General features: G+C 46.1%; 1 protein-coding gene across 4 annotated transcripts in view; it reads left to right on the top strand.

Annotated features, from left to right (window-relative positions):
* The window catches only part of LOC110492064 (pleckstrin homology domain-containing family G member 5), a 73,329-nt gene that overhangs the window by 10,614 nt on the left and 44,290 nt on the right, over positions 1-18,425 (top strand). For 3 of the 4 annotated variants that reach the window (XM_036946956.1, XM_036946954.1, XM_036946955.1), the window contains exon 2: positions 12,409-12,485. The exons of the other annotated variant lie outside the window; for it this stretch is intronic. In XM_036946956.1, the coding sequence (XP_036802851.1) occupies positions 12,409-12,485 (77 nt within the window). The remainder of the gene's footprint in view (positions 1-12,408; positions 12,486-18,425) is intronic. 4 annotated transcript variants of the gene reach the window in all.

Here is an 18,425-nt window from a genome sequence, read left to right as displayed (position 1 = left end):
ATTTTTGCGGCACATGAATAGTGGGGTAGCTGATGTACTGGTGTCTTTGATTGGGATGAATGTATTTAGAATATATTTACGTTTACAAACAAAGTCATTTTTGGCGTGTTTGCGTGTGTATGGGAGGGTTGCTCTCTCTAGCGTATCCATTGGAAAGGGCTGCCTCGCCGTGCCTGTGCCAAAGCCCTGTTGCATTGTCTCTGAACGGCACAGCACATGCTCATTGATGTACAACAAAGACCAGGATGCAAAGTTTTTATCTGCATCACTAGTTCTGCGTGTGGATGCGCTGCTGCTCTTTATGAGCAGAGTCAATAGAAGGCAACACAGGCCTGTCTCTGCAAGCAGCAGTCTGAATGCTTTCTCCTGGACAGACAAGCTTCCTGTTTCTTAGTGTATCTGAGTTCAGCACACTTCTTTTTGTTGTTGGTCCGAATGTTATTCTTAATACTAGATGTCAAAACACATTTTTGCCCCTGAAGGACGAAGCCATTGGATGTACTATTTACTGTTGTTTGTTCCGTGGTGTTCAGATGCTCGGATAGGACAGGCCTCCCTTCGATTCCCTGGCGCTTGCTCTTTGCAGCTGGCCTGGGTGGTGAAGAGTTAACCAGTCCCTTTATGATGGGCCACTTTTCTAAATATAACCCCAAACCTCCTCAACATGGGCACGCACAAGTCCTTCGGCTCGACTGCACTCCCTCTGTCAACACTCTCACTCACACTCCTCCTCCGGCACACACACACACTCCCCCAGTTACAGTTTTGTACCCACACTCAATCAAACTCATTCCTCCTCAAACTCCCCATTTAATACTTCAAAGTTTACAGAGGAGATGATTCATATAGACTATATACCTGGTAGTTAGTATGAGTGATTTTCATTTTACTCCCCTGGACCAAGCTACTATTCAATAATGTGTGTTTCTCAACTACAAGACTGGATGGGCAATCTGATTGGATGTAATTTGCAGAGTAATGACATGTCCCCTTCAAAAGCCAGTTTTCTTTGTATAGGTTGTTTGGGAGATGATGAAAGGGATGGGAGACTACTTGTCTAAATGCCTCCTCTAGTAGTTCCGTTTGTTTCTGCAGGAGGCGGCTGAAAATAGGCCCTTATGCTGCAGCAGGCACTAGTTGTCATGCTGTAGCCCATGACTGGTCTCATCATTAAATAGCAAGCAGCAGTGCACTCAAAGCTGTTCCAGATGATTACCACATGTCTGCAAAGCCCCGAGCGGCAGAGCAGATCGGCTCCCATCCTACCCTCTAATTTGTCATCCCAAAATTGGACATTTGGGTCTTTGTGTGACATTGTCCCTCCCTTCCATGGCTAGCACAGTGCGCTCTCACGGTATTTTATTCCATTTTCCTATTACAGAGGTATAATAACAGCGAATCAACCTTTTTGAGCGACGTTGAGAAAATGTTTTGTCAATGGATTTGATGACTTACGGGTGTGGTTTTTAACCATCTTCGATTTGCAGAGCGGAAATGTTCCATCTTCTGTCTGTATGTGGCCTTTTTTTTGTTGTTGTTGCAAAAGGGCCTTGGTTTTTACTATGTCTGTCTTCTCTCTCTGAGAAACAGTTCCCCAATGTCTCTGTATTGTACTACTGTACCTCCGCAGAAATAGCTGAACATAGCCATCACAGACTTGTTGCATTCATAAAGAAAATAATCAATCTTTCCGGAGACAGACAGAACAAGGTTCTAGCCAGCCTAATTAATGCAGAAATATTTCAGGCTTTTACAGTTTGCCCAAAACATAAAGAAAGTTCTGCTCTCTGTGTAGGAGTAAATTTAAAAGAGATCTTTGTGTTGTCCAGTGAGAAAACCATTGGCCCCAGACTGCCAATCCCAGCATGCATAGCAATGCACCTCTGTATGAATACATTGCTTGTCTGACGGAGTGGGTCGAATGCCCCCCCCCATCATCCATACATCCTACACAGGCTATGACACTCAACAGCTTGTCGGCTTGTCGCACAGGAGAAGTTTTTGAAGGTCGGGGAGGAAGGGAGGATGATGACAACATAATTATCACTAGGCTGCAGTAACAAAGTACTTTCACCTTGGGAAGATGGAACTGCGTGAGATTTTAGGAGAAGTGATTTGTTTTGACATCGACAGTAAAGCCAGGAGCTCAAGCGAATGGCTTTGAAGGGGACGACGGAAGGGGACTTCTCTTTGTTTGGATGCTTATATAACACCTTGACTTCAGGAGGGCTGAAGGAGCAACCGGAAGAGACAAGTTACCAAGACCAAAGAGAGAACATTTTAGTTGGTGTTTTTTGGGGGATTATGAGGATACGTTAGGTTCTTCAAGGTGTTGAAACCAGAGCACAGTTGGAGTGGAGGGTTTAGACCTGTCTTCTTCGGCTGGGTTGGATCTACAATCCAGATCCTGGAGGGTGTTGATGAGTCAGGTGTCAGAGCTGTCTGTTTTAATGTTAGGGATCTGAAGAACAGACTGTTTTCAAACCAAGACGGTGGTTTGGTTTCTTCAGAGAGCTAATGAAAAACCCAGTTAAAATGGAAATCTTGACTCATTTATGCCCAGTTGGACATGAAGCGAGGAGCTCTGGTGCATGGCTTGGAGAGAAGGTTCAAAGCAAGTGTTTAGTGGTTGAGCGGGATGAGGTAATATAGCCTAGTTTTGCAGGTGCAGTTTTTTTGAATGAAGTTGAATGAGCTGTTGGCAGATTTGAAGAGTTGGACTACATTGGAGAGTTGGAGTCTGAAGATGGATTCAGAGATGAGTTTGATATAGCAAGGAAGGGAAGATGTAGGTAGTTGTGGGTAAAATAATGCATAATGTCGGTGTGGCATTAGTGTCAGTCGAGTACAGTGATCGGGGGACAGGATTTGTAGGTTGTTTAGGTAAGGTTGAAGAGTTAAGGTCCATAGTTAGGGTTGAGAGTGAGGGAGACTCTGGGGTTGGTTACCATGTTCCTGTATTGGAAGAAGAGGGGGGCGTATGAGCTGGAGACCCTCCCCTCCTACCTCACCGAGCAGGTGGCAGAGCACTACTCCTGGTCTTCCTCTCTGGACGTCATCCATGATCTGTGCGGTAAGCATTAGGATCGAGCGAACGGGATAAGTACACGCATCCGATTATATATTCAAGGGCTGGACCTTTGACCTAGCTGATTGTGTGGTATGTGAGTAATAACATGTTCATTGCATGCTTACTTCCATTTAGACTGAATGGCACTGGCAGGGGGAATTTGATTCCATTGGAAGATGATCATGGTAACTGACTCCATGAAGCCTAGCATTTGACATTTACTATTAGGCCTATGATGTTGTATAATTGATCTGAATCAGCCACGTTGTCATATGACACTGACCAACTTGAAGAATGAAATGTAGCCGGTTGCTCTGCTAGCAGATGGCGATGCCATGTGGTTATACATCAGAGATCTGACCTCCAGAATTTCAGCACCATCATGGAAAGCTTTTTCTTTTCTTTCCATTGCTCTCTTCTTCCGTTCAGTCCGTGGAAAGCACTCGACACTCAGTGACCTGGCATAGAGAGCACCTCAAATGAGAGTAGCCGAGAAGCGAATGGGGATAGGAACAGCTGCTGCTGTGGAGATGAAATATTTACCACAGAAGAAGGAGTGAGTGCATACTGTCGGTCGACGTTCCAAATGACACCCTATTTTGTTATAAGGTGTACTACTTTTGACTAGGCTCTGGTCAAAGTAGTGCACTATATAGGGAATAGGGTGCCTTTTGGGACTGACACTAGGACAGCTGAATTGCGTTACTGTCTTTCTCCACTCAGTGCTTCTGCTTTCCTCCGTCCACTGCCCTCTATGCCATTAGTGAAAGGGAAAAGGGATGTAATAACTTTGGGCTAGGGCTGGCTACAGGAATGCTCTTATCCAATCCTCCCAGACCCAGCCAGGCCAGCAGTTTCTTGGAGGTCTGCCTCTGCTCTGTCTGCTGAGTCGCTGGGCAGCTTCAGGTGTCTGCAGAGTAGACCTTTTGTGTTCTAGAAGAAGTGGAATGTCTGACTGCCACAGATAGAACTGAACGGCAGGTTGATCCCTACCTTTGATCCCTACCTGGTCCCACAGTCCTTGTAATTAAGCCTCAACTCTACTGCTACTGAAAACATTTCTCAACTAGGCTGGGGTAAGGGTTGCCGAGGGGACTGCGCGCTCTTAAAAAAATCTAATAAATATTTATGGAAAAAAAAAGTCTCTACCTGGAACCAAAAAGGGTTCTACTACAGGGTCAGCTGAGGGACACTTAAAGAAGAGAATTTTAGGTAGCCATTTTGTTTTCTAAGACTGTGGGGCTGTGGCTTGGGCAGTCCTTTCCGTCTCCCCTTATCCCCTGAATGTAGGACACCCTACTGTAGCATTCTTTAACCTATAATCAGGACGCAGGCCCCAATAACGGAGGAACATACCTCTCCACCCTTTCGCTCTGTGCCATTTCATCCCATAGCACTTGCCCCGACATGGGATCAAATCACATTAAATAATCAACTGAAATGACCTGGTGTTGTATGGTGCTGCTCAGTTAGACATTAAGGCATTCAAACATTCTGCTTATGTAATGAATGATCCCCACATGACACGCATAAATATGGTTATAAGAGTATTATAAGCTGGTGCACTAATACTCTTACTTTGGACAGAATTATGCTTTCAGTTTTGTGGTGTTTTTGGCACTTTTTTAAATGTTTTTATTTTTATTTCTCAGTTATGTCTCTTTCAACATTCGATTGAACTAAAAATGTATTTCCCCTTTTCAACTACGTTGTTGTACACTGTTATCCAGGCACAGCCTGAAACTCAAACAAATTGGTGAAATGCATGTTTTCTTCCTGCATTCAAATAGTGATCCACCCTCCACTATCTGCCTCTCTTTTGTTCTAAATAGTTTCTCATTGTTGTGCTCTGCTGGGGACTTTGGTAGTGGAGGAAGCACTGTGTGGCTGTGTTTTTAGATGTGTGTGTGTGTGTGTGTGTGTGTGCCACTACAGGGGTAAAACAACATCAACAGGATGACTTTGTTCAGGCCCCACTGACTGCCACTGAATATGCTGCTCCATTAATAACAGCTGGTCCGTCGTTTGCTGCTCTGGAATAACAAGGCCCAGCCAGGCAGCCCCGGCTGCTCCGCTCAGGCCACCATTTCTGCCGAGTGTACAAGAGTACTTGCCTGGTCCCAGATCTGTTTGTGCGGTTTTGCCAACTTCTATGAAATTGGCAAAACACCACAAACAAATCTGGACCAGGCTACAAGAGTGCCAGGGTTTCAATAATGGTAGTGGTCTAATTAATCAAATCTAATTTTATTTGTCACATGCGCCGAATACAACAGGTATAGAAGGTGAAATGCTTACCTACGAACCCTTTCTCAACAATGCAGAATTAATATATTTTTTTAAATATTAAAAAAGAAAATGGTAACACAATAAAATAACAATAACGAGACTATATACAAGGAGTACCAGTACTGAGTCATTGTGCAGGGGTGAGATAATTGAGGTAATGTCTAGTTAAATAAAAATGTAATAAAACAAGTCAGTTAAGAACAAACTCTTATTTACAATGACAACCTACCCTGGCCAAACCCGGACGACGCTGGGGCCAATTGTGCCCCGCCCATGGGACTCCCAATCACGGCCGGTTGTGATACAGCCTGGAATCGAACCAGGGTCTGTTTTGACGCCTCTAGCACTGAGGTGTAGTGCCTTAGACTGCTGTGCCACTCGGGAGCCCTGTACATGTGGGTAGGGGTAAAAGTGACTAGGCAATCAGGATATATAATAAACAGAGTAGCAGCAGTGTGTGTGTGAAAGTGTGCTAATATGCGTGTGTGTGTTGGAGTGTCAGTGTAGTATGTGTGTGGGTAAAATCCAATGAGTGTGCAAGAGAGTCAATGCAAATAGAAAGGGTAGCCATTTTCTTAACTGTTCAGCAGTCTTATAGCTTGGGGGTAGAAGCTGTTCAGGAGCCTTTTGGTCCCAGACTTGGTGCTCAGGTACCGCTTGCCGTGCGGGTGAGTCTTTAACAATTTTTAGGGCCTTCCTCTAACACTGCCTAGTATAGAGGTCCTGGATGGCATGAAGCTTGGCCCCAGTGATGTACTGGGCCGTACGCGCTACCCTTAGGGTCGGATGCCAAGTATTTGCCATACCAAGCGGTGATGCAGCCAGTCAAGATGCTCTCAATGGTGCAGCTGTATAACTATTTCAGGATCTGAGGGCCCATGCCAAATCTTTTCAGCCCCCTGAGGGGGAAGAGTCATTGTCATGCCCTCTTCAGAACTGTGTTGGTGTGTTTGAATTATGATTGGTCCTTAGTGGTGTGGATACTAAGGAACTCGAAGCTCTCAAACCGCTCCAATGCAGCCCCGTTGATGTGAATGGAGGCGTGCTCAGGCCTCCCTTTCCGGTTGGCTACAGTCAGGTCCTTTGTCTTGCTGATGTTGAGGGAGAGGTAGTTGTCCCGGCACCACACTGCCAGGTCTCTGACCTCCTCCCTAATAGGCTGTCTCATCATCGTCGGTGATCAGGCCTACCACAGTCATGTCGTCGGAAAACTTAATGATGGTGTTGGAGTTGTGCGTGGCCACACAGTCGTGGGTGAACAGGGAGTACCGAAGGGGACTAAGCACGCACCCCTGAGGGGGCCACGTATTGAGGGTCAGCGTGGCGGACGTGTTGTTGCCTACCCTTACATCACGTTTCCCATCCTCATCTTTGCCTCCCCAGTTACATCCCACAGTGGTAGCGCCGGGAAAAGGTGTTTGTGTTTTTATAGCAGATGCTCTTTAGTGTTAAGACATCTTAACAATTAATCTCTTTTGTAATGGGGCTTCTTGCTGGGACAATTTGGCGCAGATGCAGAGTTCCTTCCCAGTGCCTTCCAGCCCGCCTCTGACACTGAAATAAGCTATGCTGACACATGCAGCGCAATAGAGTGCAACACATCACTGCCAGCCCCAGGCCTAGGAAACACCTTGTTCCCTGGCAGGGCAGCAAGCTCTCCATCTGCCATCTGTCTTTTGTCTTCTAGGAGATGGTCGACGGCGGCCATTGCATAATAATCCTCTTCCTGGCCTGTGTGCAACCGGCTCAGACAATCGCCCTCCCTCAATCCCCTTTCAAATGAGAGAGGGGGGAATAAAACGGAACAAACAGAGAATAGCTCAGCCTCAGACGCCCGATGTGCCACGGCAAAGCTCAGCAAATTGAATGCAGGACTGAGGCATTCTTAACATTCCGTATAAAAGTGTGCTCAAGGCTTGCGGCGAAACGTACTCTTGGCTCTGCCTCGCTCTGCCTAAACATGGAGCTGTGCTGGTGAGGCTGTGCGCGTCTGAGGGAGAATGAGGTGATGTGATGTAAGGTTTATGGGTGAACGAGGGAGGGAGGTAGAGTTAGTGGCCTGGTGGTCTACTCGAAGGGCTTTATCCAATTCCTTTTGACCATGATGTTGGCCTTTGACTTGACAATGATGGAAGAGTTGATTACAGCACACAGGATCGGACTGGGCTACGGGGGTCTTCAGCCAGTTGTGGCCATGGTACAAAATATCCCGTTTTCATTATCATGGCCTTACACATCCCTTTTCTATTTTGCTGTATGAAAGTGACTTGCTTGCCACTCAATGCTGTGTCTTGTTTATTGACGTTATGCCTCTGACTTGAGGCACTGGGAAGCTGTAGAGAGAGCAAGGGAAAGGCTGTGCAGGCTGAACGCTCTGCTGTCTCTTCGGTGTGCAACTCATTGTCTGCTGTCACATGTGGCCTTGTGTTTGTTTGTTTTTGGCTTAATCAGCAGTGCTGAGTTCAGGAATTCCTGTTCATCAGAGAGAGAGAGAGAGAGAGAGACACAGGCGGTGAGGGGCAAATAGGCAGAGAAAGGGAAAAGTGGAGTGCGAGGGTACAAAGTGATCCAAAGCAGGAGAGACGGTGATGGGAGGCGAGTGAGCTGGAGAGACAAAAGGGGGAAGACTGAGGGCGGGAGGAAGAGTCCCATAGTAAAGGTATGGTACACAGAGGTATAGGCAGCTAGCTATATCAGAGACAGAATATCATGAACTTCACAGGTGAGAGAGTGTTGCTACAGGGTCAGGAGTCAGAGATCGAGGAGCAGACCCCTGGTCGGCCATTACCTGGAGCTTGGGTCACCTCTTTTCCATTTCCTCTGCACTGGCCGAAAACGGTTCTGCAGTGCAAAATTGTTGCCTTTAGGACTAGGGAAGTGTCATAAACACTTGTAGTTTGAGGAAAAGTGCCCCCGAAGGAAGAAAAAAATCTGAATAAAAATGTGTGTCTCCCTGGGCAGTGTGCTGCCTGTAAACCTAGAAGGAGTCATTAACAGAGGTGGTGTTGGCAGAGGCCCAGGATGAGTGAGAGCACGTCTCGGCCTGCTCCCAGGCAAGGCAGGAGGGACAGACTCTGGGAGGGATTGCCCCTGCCCTGCTGCTATCCCTGCCTTGTGCCATGCCTGTAGTGGAAGAGCAACAGGTGTGTTTTGGGGGATTTTAGTAAGTTGTATCGCAGCCCTTGATCCAGACCTATTTCTTGGCGTGAGTGAGGTTTAAGACTTGTTTTGTCTCATTTAAGAAGGTTAATAGGTACTTTTGAGGTCCTCTCTCTGTAGCTCATGTACAAACAGAGAGTTAACTTTTGGGCTCAGAACTGGGTATGTTTTAGTTTCTGGTTGCTCCTGTGTTTTTGTGAAGGAATCCGTTTTGATATTGAGATTTCTGCAGTCTGTGTGCTTCTTATTCAAAACCACTTTTGGCTGGCACTAGCCACTCACCACTTGTCTTTACATGGATTCTCGTTGGCTAGATGGGATGTTCGTCATTGATCCCGGAGCCTGTTGTTTAACATATTATATACTCAAGATGGAGTGAAAGAAAGAGTGGGAGAGACACAGTCGTCATTGTGGACAGGTCTGCTGTTCCAAGTTTCTTGGAAAGTTATTGCAGTACAGCTCTGTCATGTCTGGACACTTTTGGCAACAATGCCGTTTTCTCGGTCTTTCAAGTGAACTCTTACACCCTATATATAGAGCATTCTCAGGCCTGATGGGTTTACAGTATGTTTTCAAGTCCAATTTTATTGGTCACATGGTTAGCAGATGTTAATGTGAGTGTAGGGAAATGCTTGTGCTTCTAGTTCTGACAGTGCAGTAATGTCTAACAAGTAATCTAACAATTTCCCCAACAACTACCTAAGACACACACATCTAAAAGGGGTGAATGAGAATGTGTACATGTAAGTATATGGATGAGCGGCATAGGCAAGGTGCAATAGATGGTATAAAATACAGTATATACATGTGATATGAGTAATGTAAGATATGTAAACATTATTAAAGTGGCATTATTTACAGTGGCATTGTGTAAAGTGACTAGTGATCCATTTATTAAAGTGTCCAGTGATTGGGTCTCAATGTGGGCAGCAGCCTCTCTGAGTTAGTGATGTCTGTTTAACAGTCTGATGGCCTTGAGATAGAAGCTGTTTTTCAGTCTCTCGGTCCCAGCTGTGATGCACCTGTTCTGACCTTGCCTTCTGGATGGTAGCGGTGTGAACAGGCAGTGGCTCGGGTGGTTGTTGTCTTTGATTTATCTTTTTGGACTTCCTGTGACATCGGGTGGTGTAGGTGTCCTGGAGGGCAGGTAGTTTGCCCCCGGTGATGCGTTGTGCAGACCGCACCACCCACTGGAGAGCCTTGCGGTTGAGGGTGGTGCAGTTGTCGTACCAGGCTATGATACAGCCCGACAGGATGCTCTTGATTGTGCATCTGTAAAAGTTAGTCTGGGTTTTGGTTGACAAGCCAAATGTTTTAGGCCTCCTGTGGTTGAAGAGGCACTGTTGCGCCTTGTTCACCACACTGTCTGCGTGAGTGGACTATTTCAGTTTCTGTGATGTGCAGAGGAACTTAACTTTCCACCTTCTCCACTGCTGTCCCTTTGATGTGGATAGGGAGGTGCACCCTCTGCTGTTTCCTGAAGTCCACGATCATCTCCTTTGTTTTGTTGACGTTGAGTGAGAGGTTGTTTTCCTGACACCACACTCCACCACACTGACCATCTTGAATCCCACCGTACCTTCTCCGCTGTGCAATCTGGTTTCCGAGCCGGTCACGGGTGTACCTCAGCCACGCTCAAGGTACTAAAAGATATCATAACCGCCATCGATAAAAGACAGTACTGTGCAGCCGTCTTCATAGACCTTGCCAAGGCTTTCGACTCTGTCAATCACCGTATTCTTATCGGCAGACTCAGTAGCCTCGGTTTTTCGGATGACTGCCTTGCCTGGTTCACCAATTACTTTGCAGACAGAGTTCAGTGTGTCAAATCGGAGGGCATGCTGTCCGGTCCTCTGGCAGTCTCTATGGGGGTGCCACAGGGTTCAATTCTCGGGCCGACTCTTTTCTCTGTATATATCAATGATGTTTCTCATGCTGCGGGCGATTCCCTGATCCACCTCTACGCAGACGACACCATTCTATATACTTCCGGCCCGTCCTTGGACACTGTGCTATCTAACCTCCAAACGAGCTTCAATGCCATACAGCACTCATTCCGTGGCCTCCAACTGCTCTTAAACGCTAGTAAAACCAAATGCATGCTTTTCAACCGTTCGCTGCCTGCACCCGCACGCCTGACCAGCATCACCACCCTGGATGGTTCCGACCTTGAATATGTGGACATCTATAAGTACCTAGGTGTCTGGCTAGACTCTAAACTCTCCTTCCAGACCCATATCAAACATCTCCAATCGAAAATCAAATCAAGAGTCGGCTTTCTATTCCGCAACAAAGCCTCCTTCACTCACGCCGCCAAACTTACCCTAGTAAAACTGACTATCCTACCGATCCTCGACTTCGGCGATGTCATCTACAAAATTGCTTCCAATACTCTACTCAGCAAACTGGATGCAGTTTATCACAGTGCCATCCGTTTTGTCACTAAAGCACCTTATACCACCCACCACTGCGACTTGTATGCTCTAGTCGGCTGGCCCTCGCTACATATTCGTCGCCAGACCCACTGGCTCCAGGTCATCTACAAGTCCATGCTAGGTAAAGCTCCGCCTTATCTCAGTTCACTGGTTACGATGGCAACACCCATCCGTAGCACGCGCTCCAGCAGGTGTATCTCACTGATCATCCCTAAAGCCAACACCTCATTTGGCCGCCTTTCGTTCCAGTTCTCTGCTGCCTGTGACTGGAACGAATTGCAAAAATCGCTGAAGTTGGAGACTTTTATCTCCCTCACCAACTTCAAACATCTGCTATCTGAGCAGCTAACCGATCGCTGCAGCTGTACATAGTCTATTGGTAAATAGCCCACCCATTTTCACCTACCTCATCCCCATACTGTTTTTATTTATTTATTTTTCTGCTCTTTTGCACACCAATATCTCTACCTGTACATAACCATCTGATCATTTATCACTCCAGTGTTAATCTGCATAATTGTAATTATTTGCCTACCTTCTCATGCCTTTTGCACACAATGTATATATAGACTCCCCTTTTTTCTACTGTGTTATTGACTTGTTAATTGTTTACTCCATGTGTAACTCTGTGTTGTCTGTTCACACTGCTATGCCTTATCTTGGCCAGGTCGCAGTTGCAAATGAGAACTTGTTCTCAACTAGCCTACCTGGTTAAATAAAGGTGAAATAAAAAAAATAAAAAATAAACACTCTGAGTGCCCTCACCCCCTCCCTGCAGGTTTTCTTGTCATTGTTGGTAATCAAGCCCACTACTGTTGTGTCGTCTGCAAACCTGTGGACCTATTGGGGCTGTATGTAAACTGAAGTGGATCTAGGGTGACCGGTAAGGTGGAGTTGATATGATCCTTGACTGAAGGACTCACGTCAGCCATGGAGAAGGAGAGGGGGTGGTGCTGTCCTTGATAGCAGGCCATGACAGTGGCAATGTATTATCCTCGAAGCGGGCAAAGAAGGTGTTTAGTTTGTCTGGAAGCATGACGTCTGTGTCTGTGACGTGGCTGGATTCCTTTTAATAGTCACAGCGGGTACAACATCTCCAATGCACTTCTTTATAAACGCACTTACCGAGTCAGCGTTTAGGTCAATGTTTTTCTCGGAGGCTGACCGGAACATATTCCAGTCCGCATGATCAAAACATTCTTGAAGCGGGCTTCCGATTGGTCGGACCAGCGTTCTCGTCACTGGTACATCCTGTTTGAGTTTCTGCCTATAAGACGGAAGGAGCAAGATGGCATCGTGGTCAGATTTGCCGAAGGGAGGGCGGGGGAGGACTTTGTATGCATCGCGGAAGTTAGAGTAGCAGTGGTCGAGGGTGACATATTTATTAGGTCTGTGTGTGTGATCTTCTACAGAGGTGTGTTTTTCTCATGGTCTTTCCTCTGCTGTGTGTTCCAGACGAGAAGCCTGTTCAGGAGGAGGACTGGGTGGTGTGCCAGCATCCTGAGTGCCCTGACCGTCGACAGGCCTCGAAGGTAAGACTCACATCCTGGGATGGGCCAGTCAGTTAAGGATTATCCCTTTGAACCTGATTCATTGAGCCCAAATCATTATCAAATAAATCCACAGTGAGTAGAGATCAGTGTGTAACTTTATTTCATTTGGATTGTCCGTTTGGACAGAACTCGAATGCTACATGAGATCCAGCTTGACCCCATAAGACCTTTACCCTCGTAAAGGTATCTAGAATATTGAAGCTCTATGGTGAGGTCCCGCTACATACAACCTGATTTAGGGAGAGACTCCTTTTCTTCTGTTAGGTGTTACAAGGGTACGAGGCGTGAGGCAGTGTGTCTGGCCACTAGACTGTGAAAGGAATTATTCCTTTGAAGCGGCTGCTTTCTGAAAACAGGACCATAGCCAGACGGCCAGATGAACCAAAGCAGTCTCTGTCTGGTCGCTCGGCACTCCCCCAAACGGTCCACTTCACAGGAGCCCTTTCTCTCAATCTGGATAAGATGTGTTTCACCCTCAGTTTCCGTGACAGAGCAACTGGTCCCTTTAACAAAAAATGGAAATGATGGACTGGAGTGAAAGAGGGGAAAATAATAGAGAGAATTAATGGAAAAGAGCACAAAGCTAGGGAATAAAGACAACACAGCACAGGGAAGGATAGTTATAGACAACAAGGCTAGTTCTAGCAATTCTCTGTTGCAAAAACGTATAAGGAAGTTAAGGCACAAGGAGAGCTGGAGAGATGAACCTGTAGTAGCTTCAGTCTCTTAGCCTCTCTTCGGCTTCACACGTTATTAGGCAGATCCGTCCCTCCCCTCCTTTCCCTGGGTGATAGAGACACTACTACTGTACATCACTTTTCTCCTGCCCTGCTCGTGTTATAGCAGGCAACAAGGATCTTCTACAGGCCTTTTAGGATTTTGTTTGTAAAAGTTGAGCAAGAGCCAGTGAACGTACACAGTGGGTGACGTGTCTACATCACGTGTCAAACTCAAGTCCTGCAGGCCCATTCAGGCCCCCGGGTGGTTTGAGTAAACTTTTTTTTATTGTATCATTTTTTTCTACCAGGGAAAAACAACCCTCTGTCTACATTGAAAAGACTAAAACCATATCAAAACTGTGTAGAAATTATAATGGACCTATATTATACAGTGTCTTCACTTTTTCCATGTTACTAAGAATCACCGAAACCAAAGCTGGATAGTCATGGAGCATCGAAAATTCCAAAAGCGATGGATAGAGGACTATTGTTTATATATTTTTTCTAATCAGTGCGTCCCTCCGGACCTTGGCAAAAACCGAATACGACCCACAGACAAAATTTGTTTGACATCCCTGGTCTACGTCGTGTGTGTGTTGATCTGTGCACCGGTGGGAGGAGGGGAGTTCATTTGGGACAAAGCCTGTCCGACTGACGCAACCCGTCTCCTTGGCCGAGGTCACGGGCTGACGTTATGTAAGGAGATTAAGACGAGGCCTGCTAGTTATGGGGACTGGACTGGGATAGCAGCAGGGGAGGATTGAGAAGCTCGCTGGTGACTGGACTGGGATGGACGGGAGGGAGGGAAGCCATGTTTTCAACTGCAAGCAACAGCCCTGTCCCAGCCTCAAATCTCTCCCCCACTCTTCTTCTTCGCTGCCTTTTTTTCTGTCTGATTTCCATTTAATCATCTACATCTCTCCAGTCGGTTGACAAACTCGTACATTTCAGAGGATGCCACAGCAAAGCCTTGTTCCCTCACTTGTGCTAATGTTGTCTTCAGTTGGCAGACAGAGCAGCAGGGAAATGTCCATGTCTCCTGTCTGTGACAGGTCTGGTCTTAGTCAGCAGGGGGCGCTAATGAAGCAGGCCAGTTATGCAGGTCCCATCTCTTCTTATTACCTCTTGTTGCGTTTCACTCCGATTGCCTGCATTGCATAAACGTTTTAGACATGATTAGAGCTTTTTAAAAATACACTTTGTATTATATCCCATGTGGTTTTAAATGAACTCATCAAAGAAGCCATTTAACTCCGAACAGAAACATTCAACTTTTTATATTTCATTTTAAGAGTATTTTAAGGAGCTTGAACAAACCCTTTGAACTGAGCTGCTTTTGGCAACAGGGAGGGGAGAGAAGGGGAGAGAGTCAGTCAACTGGACTGCAGTCTCTTTCCTCAAGTTATTTCTCCATTTTATTTGAAAGTGCTTGGTCTTTATAGCTCTTCCTTTGGTCCTACTTCATAGTATTATAACTGTTCCATTCTGCGGTAACTCAGCGCCCCAGAGGCATTTGTGAGTCTGTTCCAGCCACCGCATGAGACATGCGCCCTGTCGTAGCATTAGTCAAGTTCACCTGTCCAATAATTCACTGAATACATCCAGGTGTCCCATGAAAGTCTGGTACTGACACTACCTACTATAGCTGTCTACGAGTAGAGTCATCGTCACATTTACTTAACACTACCTGTACTGAGGTTAGGCTTAGATAACTATTTCATGTGTTTCCCAAAGGGTTTGTACCATAGTCGTATGAAGCTAATTTAAACCTTTGTTGTAGGTCTGGGACTGTTTTTCAGGCCGATAGATAGGCCTTTACTTCTGAGTTAATACTGGACTGACTGACTGCCTGACCGTGCTGTGGCGGTTAGCAGCAGGGCCGTGCATGGATCTTTCAGGGGGCAGGTGCTCGAAATGCCCCCCCCCACCCCCACCTTCCAACAACACACTCACCACAAATTAGAAACAAGAAATAGAAGGAACTAGTTAGTTATGATTGACAGTTACAGATATGATTGGTAGTTAGACATGATTGACATCAGGAAAAGAGGGTAAACTGTCAGCTGATTGTTGATGATGGCTGTAAATCTGCTACTTAGCTAGCTTGATTGTTTTTACTTATTCAATGCTTTTAAATAATAACTTAATAATATAGATAATATTGATCTTTTAATTCATGTTGTGTGGCTTGTCTGGATATTTTTGTATATGGAGGTTAGCTAGAGTCTAGACTACCTATTCAGTGATTAATTGGTAATTTGTGCCGTTATTGATCCGAAAATCTCCCCCTGCCAGAACCCCCCCCCCCCCCCCCTCGTGAACGCACACACACTCAATTCTTCAGTGCTGTGACTTGCTTGCAAGTTGAGATTTCACTAGTATTGTCTGCAGCTTTCGGTTTGGCTATTTGTAAAGTGTAGAGGGCATTTTATTGCCTGCCCAAAGCTTCCCCCCTTCTATCTTGGGACTGCAAGGCCTGGCACACTTCAGAATCATTTTGGTAGCTCATGTTGACTAGTAGTGTGTGTCACAGAAAGTATTTGACTCTGGCCACAAAATTTAAGGAAATTAGAAGGGGGGAGAGGATTTCGGCAAGGCCATTTTCTTGCCTGCCAAAATTCTCTCCCCCCCCCCCCCCCCCCTTCTAAATTCCTTAATTTTGTCACTAGTCATAAACTTTCTGTGGCACACACGACTAGTCAACAGTGTGGAGACGAATGGATTCGGTTCAGTCGGTTGTCCTGATAGCTGGCAACAACAGCAGCATGGCGCTAGTTAAAACTTGTAAAAGAAAGTGATGTTTATTTTGATGGGCCAGGGAGAAATAACTTGTAGTATCGATCACCCTCTGGATGTCACCGTGACATGCCAATTAACTACCTAGCGACAAGCCTGTGCCAATGAATGTTGTATCAAGGTGCTTGCCAACGTGAGACGTGATTTTATTTTGAATAGGATAACAGCCTACACAAGAAATAACTTGTAAAATTGGTAGTAACCATCTGAATGGCATTATCCGAGATACAGTCTACTGCTCAATGGGGAGTTTGCGCTGCAAGCCGGCAACACTACAATACGGGAACAGTGTCCTTCTCTCCCGCTTGCGTGTAGCCAATAACAGCCCACAAGCTTAAACTAGCTAGCTGGGAAGGGCTCATCAGGATCACTGACTGAACCGAATCCGTTTATCTTCACTTGACTCTTGCTGCGAGACATATGTCATCAATTTGGACATGTGCAGTGTCCGTATAGCCTCCCCCTTTCCGGTTTCACTGACTCACGCAATGATGCGCAACTCACTCGCCAGCAATGGCCGATGTGTCTGTGCCAAAAACACACTGTAGCGACCCGCACAGACAGCTGTGCGTTATGTGTTATGCTGTTAGTTGTTTGTGTTGTACTTACCAGTACCCAGTGGTCTGCCATACCAATCAACCTGCTATCTGCCAATCACGGGAATGCCTGGAATGTTCTGATGCCGGGCATCCTGGTGGTTGGCGGAGTGGCATGGAAGGGGGTTGGGCAGGGGGATGGAGCACTGGAAGTTAAGACCAGGTTTAGCCATTGTTCTCTCTCTTACGTCTGGCCTTCACAAGAGAATGTCACGGTTGTTTTTATAGAGTATCCTTCATTTATTTGGCGTGGGCTACGGCCAAACGGTAGCCTGTGAGAAGTTGGGTTAATAAACCGTCAATTCGTAAACTCAATTCTCTATCTGGACAATTGTTCCTTTTGTGATCTAGTCAGGTCATTACAATACCTTACTCTGTAAAACAATGTTCGCCCAATAGGCATATTTGGAAGTTGATCAAATATTTTGGTAGCTTACAGCAGATAGATTCCAACCTGTTTTCCCGCGATTGGATTTGAAAAATGATGAAATGCCTCTCTTAGCTGCATGCTGTTCACCTTCAGATGTGCTGCTTGTTCCCGACTTCAGGCTTATGCCTTGTTATTGGGCTACACATAATCTGCAGCTATTGGTCTTTTGTGGCTAAATTATAGGCCTAGTTGTGGTGTAGAAGGCTATTCTGAATTATTTCATGTATTTCTGAACAGACAGCAGTAATTTATATTTATTTGGCAAATGTATTTACATTTGTCAGGGGTGCTGCAGCCCCTCCAGGACCCTTCCCTATGGTTCTAAAAGGAACTGGTGATCAGCCAACCAGACTGAATGTTAACGAGGATGCTTAACCAAGTGTTACGCTTCTGTGGCAGCACTGTTGATATTTAAACTAGGTAGATGGCTACACACTCGACCGGGGACCGCATTTCAAGCCACGCATTTTTGGATCCCGGGCGGGTGTGCCAAACTCCATACAGGGCAGACTGGGAGAAAGGCACAAGTATGAGCTCCGTTTAGGGCAGATCAGCGGTCGGTGTGGGGGGTGGCGAACTTGACGAAGTCACGATGACTTGGGGGCAGTGGGCTCAGAACAACAACAACAAAAACTGTTTACAACAACAACAAAAAAGAAGAGAAATTATACCACCCAAAAGGGAACTGGGTGGGATGGCAAAGGGGCAGGTGCTTGGGCACAAGAATACCCCTACTTGTGCACCTGACTGATTTAGCGGCGGCATTCTTGGCACAGGAAGGAGAAGAGGCCAGTCTGAGCTCGCTCTGTAACAGGTCTCCCACATATACAGTTAATTACACCCCCCCCCCCCCTGTCTCTACGGGAACGGGACAGGACCAGACAGGCCCCGAAAGGTGTGGGTTCTCACGGCAACGCGCCCCTCCTAGTACAAACAGCTGCAGGGAAGGTGACGGAATGGAAGGGTGGATGGATGGAAGGGGAGAAGTTTCAACCAGCTGACTGACTTCTATTTCTCTCTTTGGTTTCATTGGTTTCACTTGGATGGTTTTGACCTTTTTATTCCTGCCCCTTTATATATTCATTTGATGACTAATATCTCTCTGTTGTTGTTTTTTTGGAAGTAGTGACACTATTTGGAAGCAATATTATCCACCCTTTTAAAGCGAGTCACGAACTAAACAGTCCCTTGAACTTCCAGCGTGATGAAATAATTGTCTGAACAAATACAAAAACAACACACAACGTCACGCCGTCAGCTATTCAACAATCATCTATAGGGTGACTGAAACTCAGGTATTGAGGTACAGTGGTAAGCCTTAATTCCTTACCGAGTTACCCAATGATGCTTCCCTTCCCTGCTTGGCTCTCCTCCGGCA

The sequence above is a fragment of the Oncorhynchus mykiss genome, chromosome 16 (assembly GCF_013265735.2).
Source record: "Oncorhynchus mykiss isolate Arlee chromosome 16, USDA_OmykA_1.1, whole genome shotgun sequence".
Taxonomy (NCBI): domain Eukaryota; kingdom Metazoa; phylum Chordata; class Actinopteri; order Salmoniformes; family Salmonidae; genus Oncorhynchus; species Oncorhynchus mykiss.
Note: the sequence above shows the minus strand (reverse complement) of the source record. Positions and strands in the feature narration are given on the sequence as shown.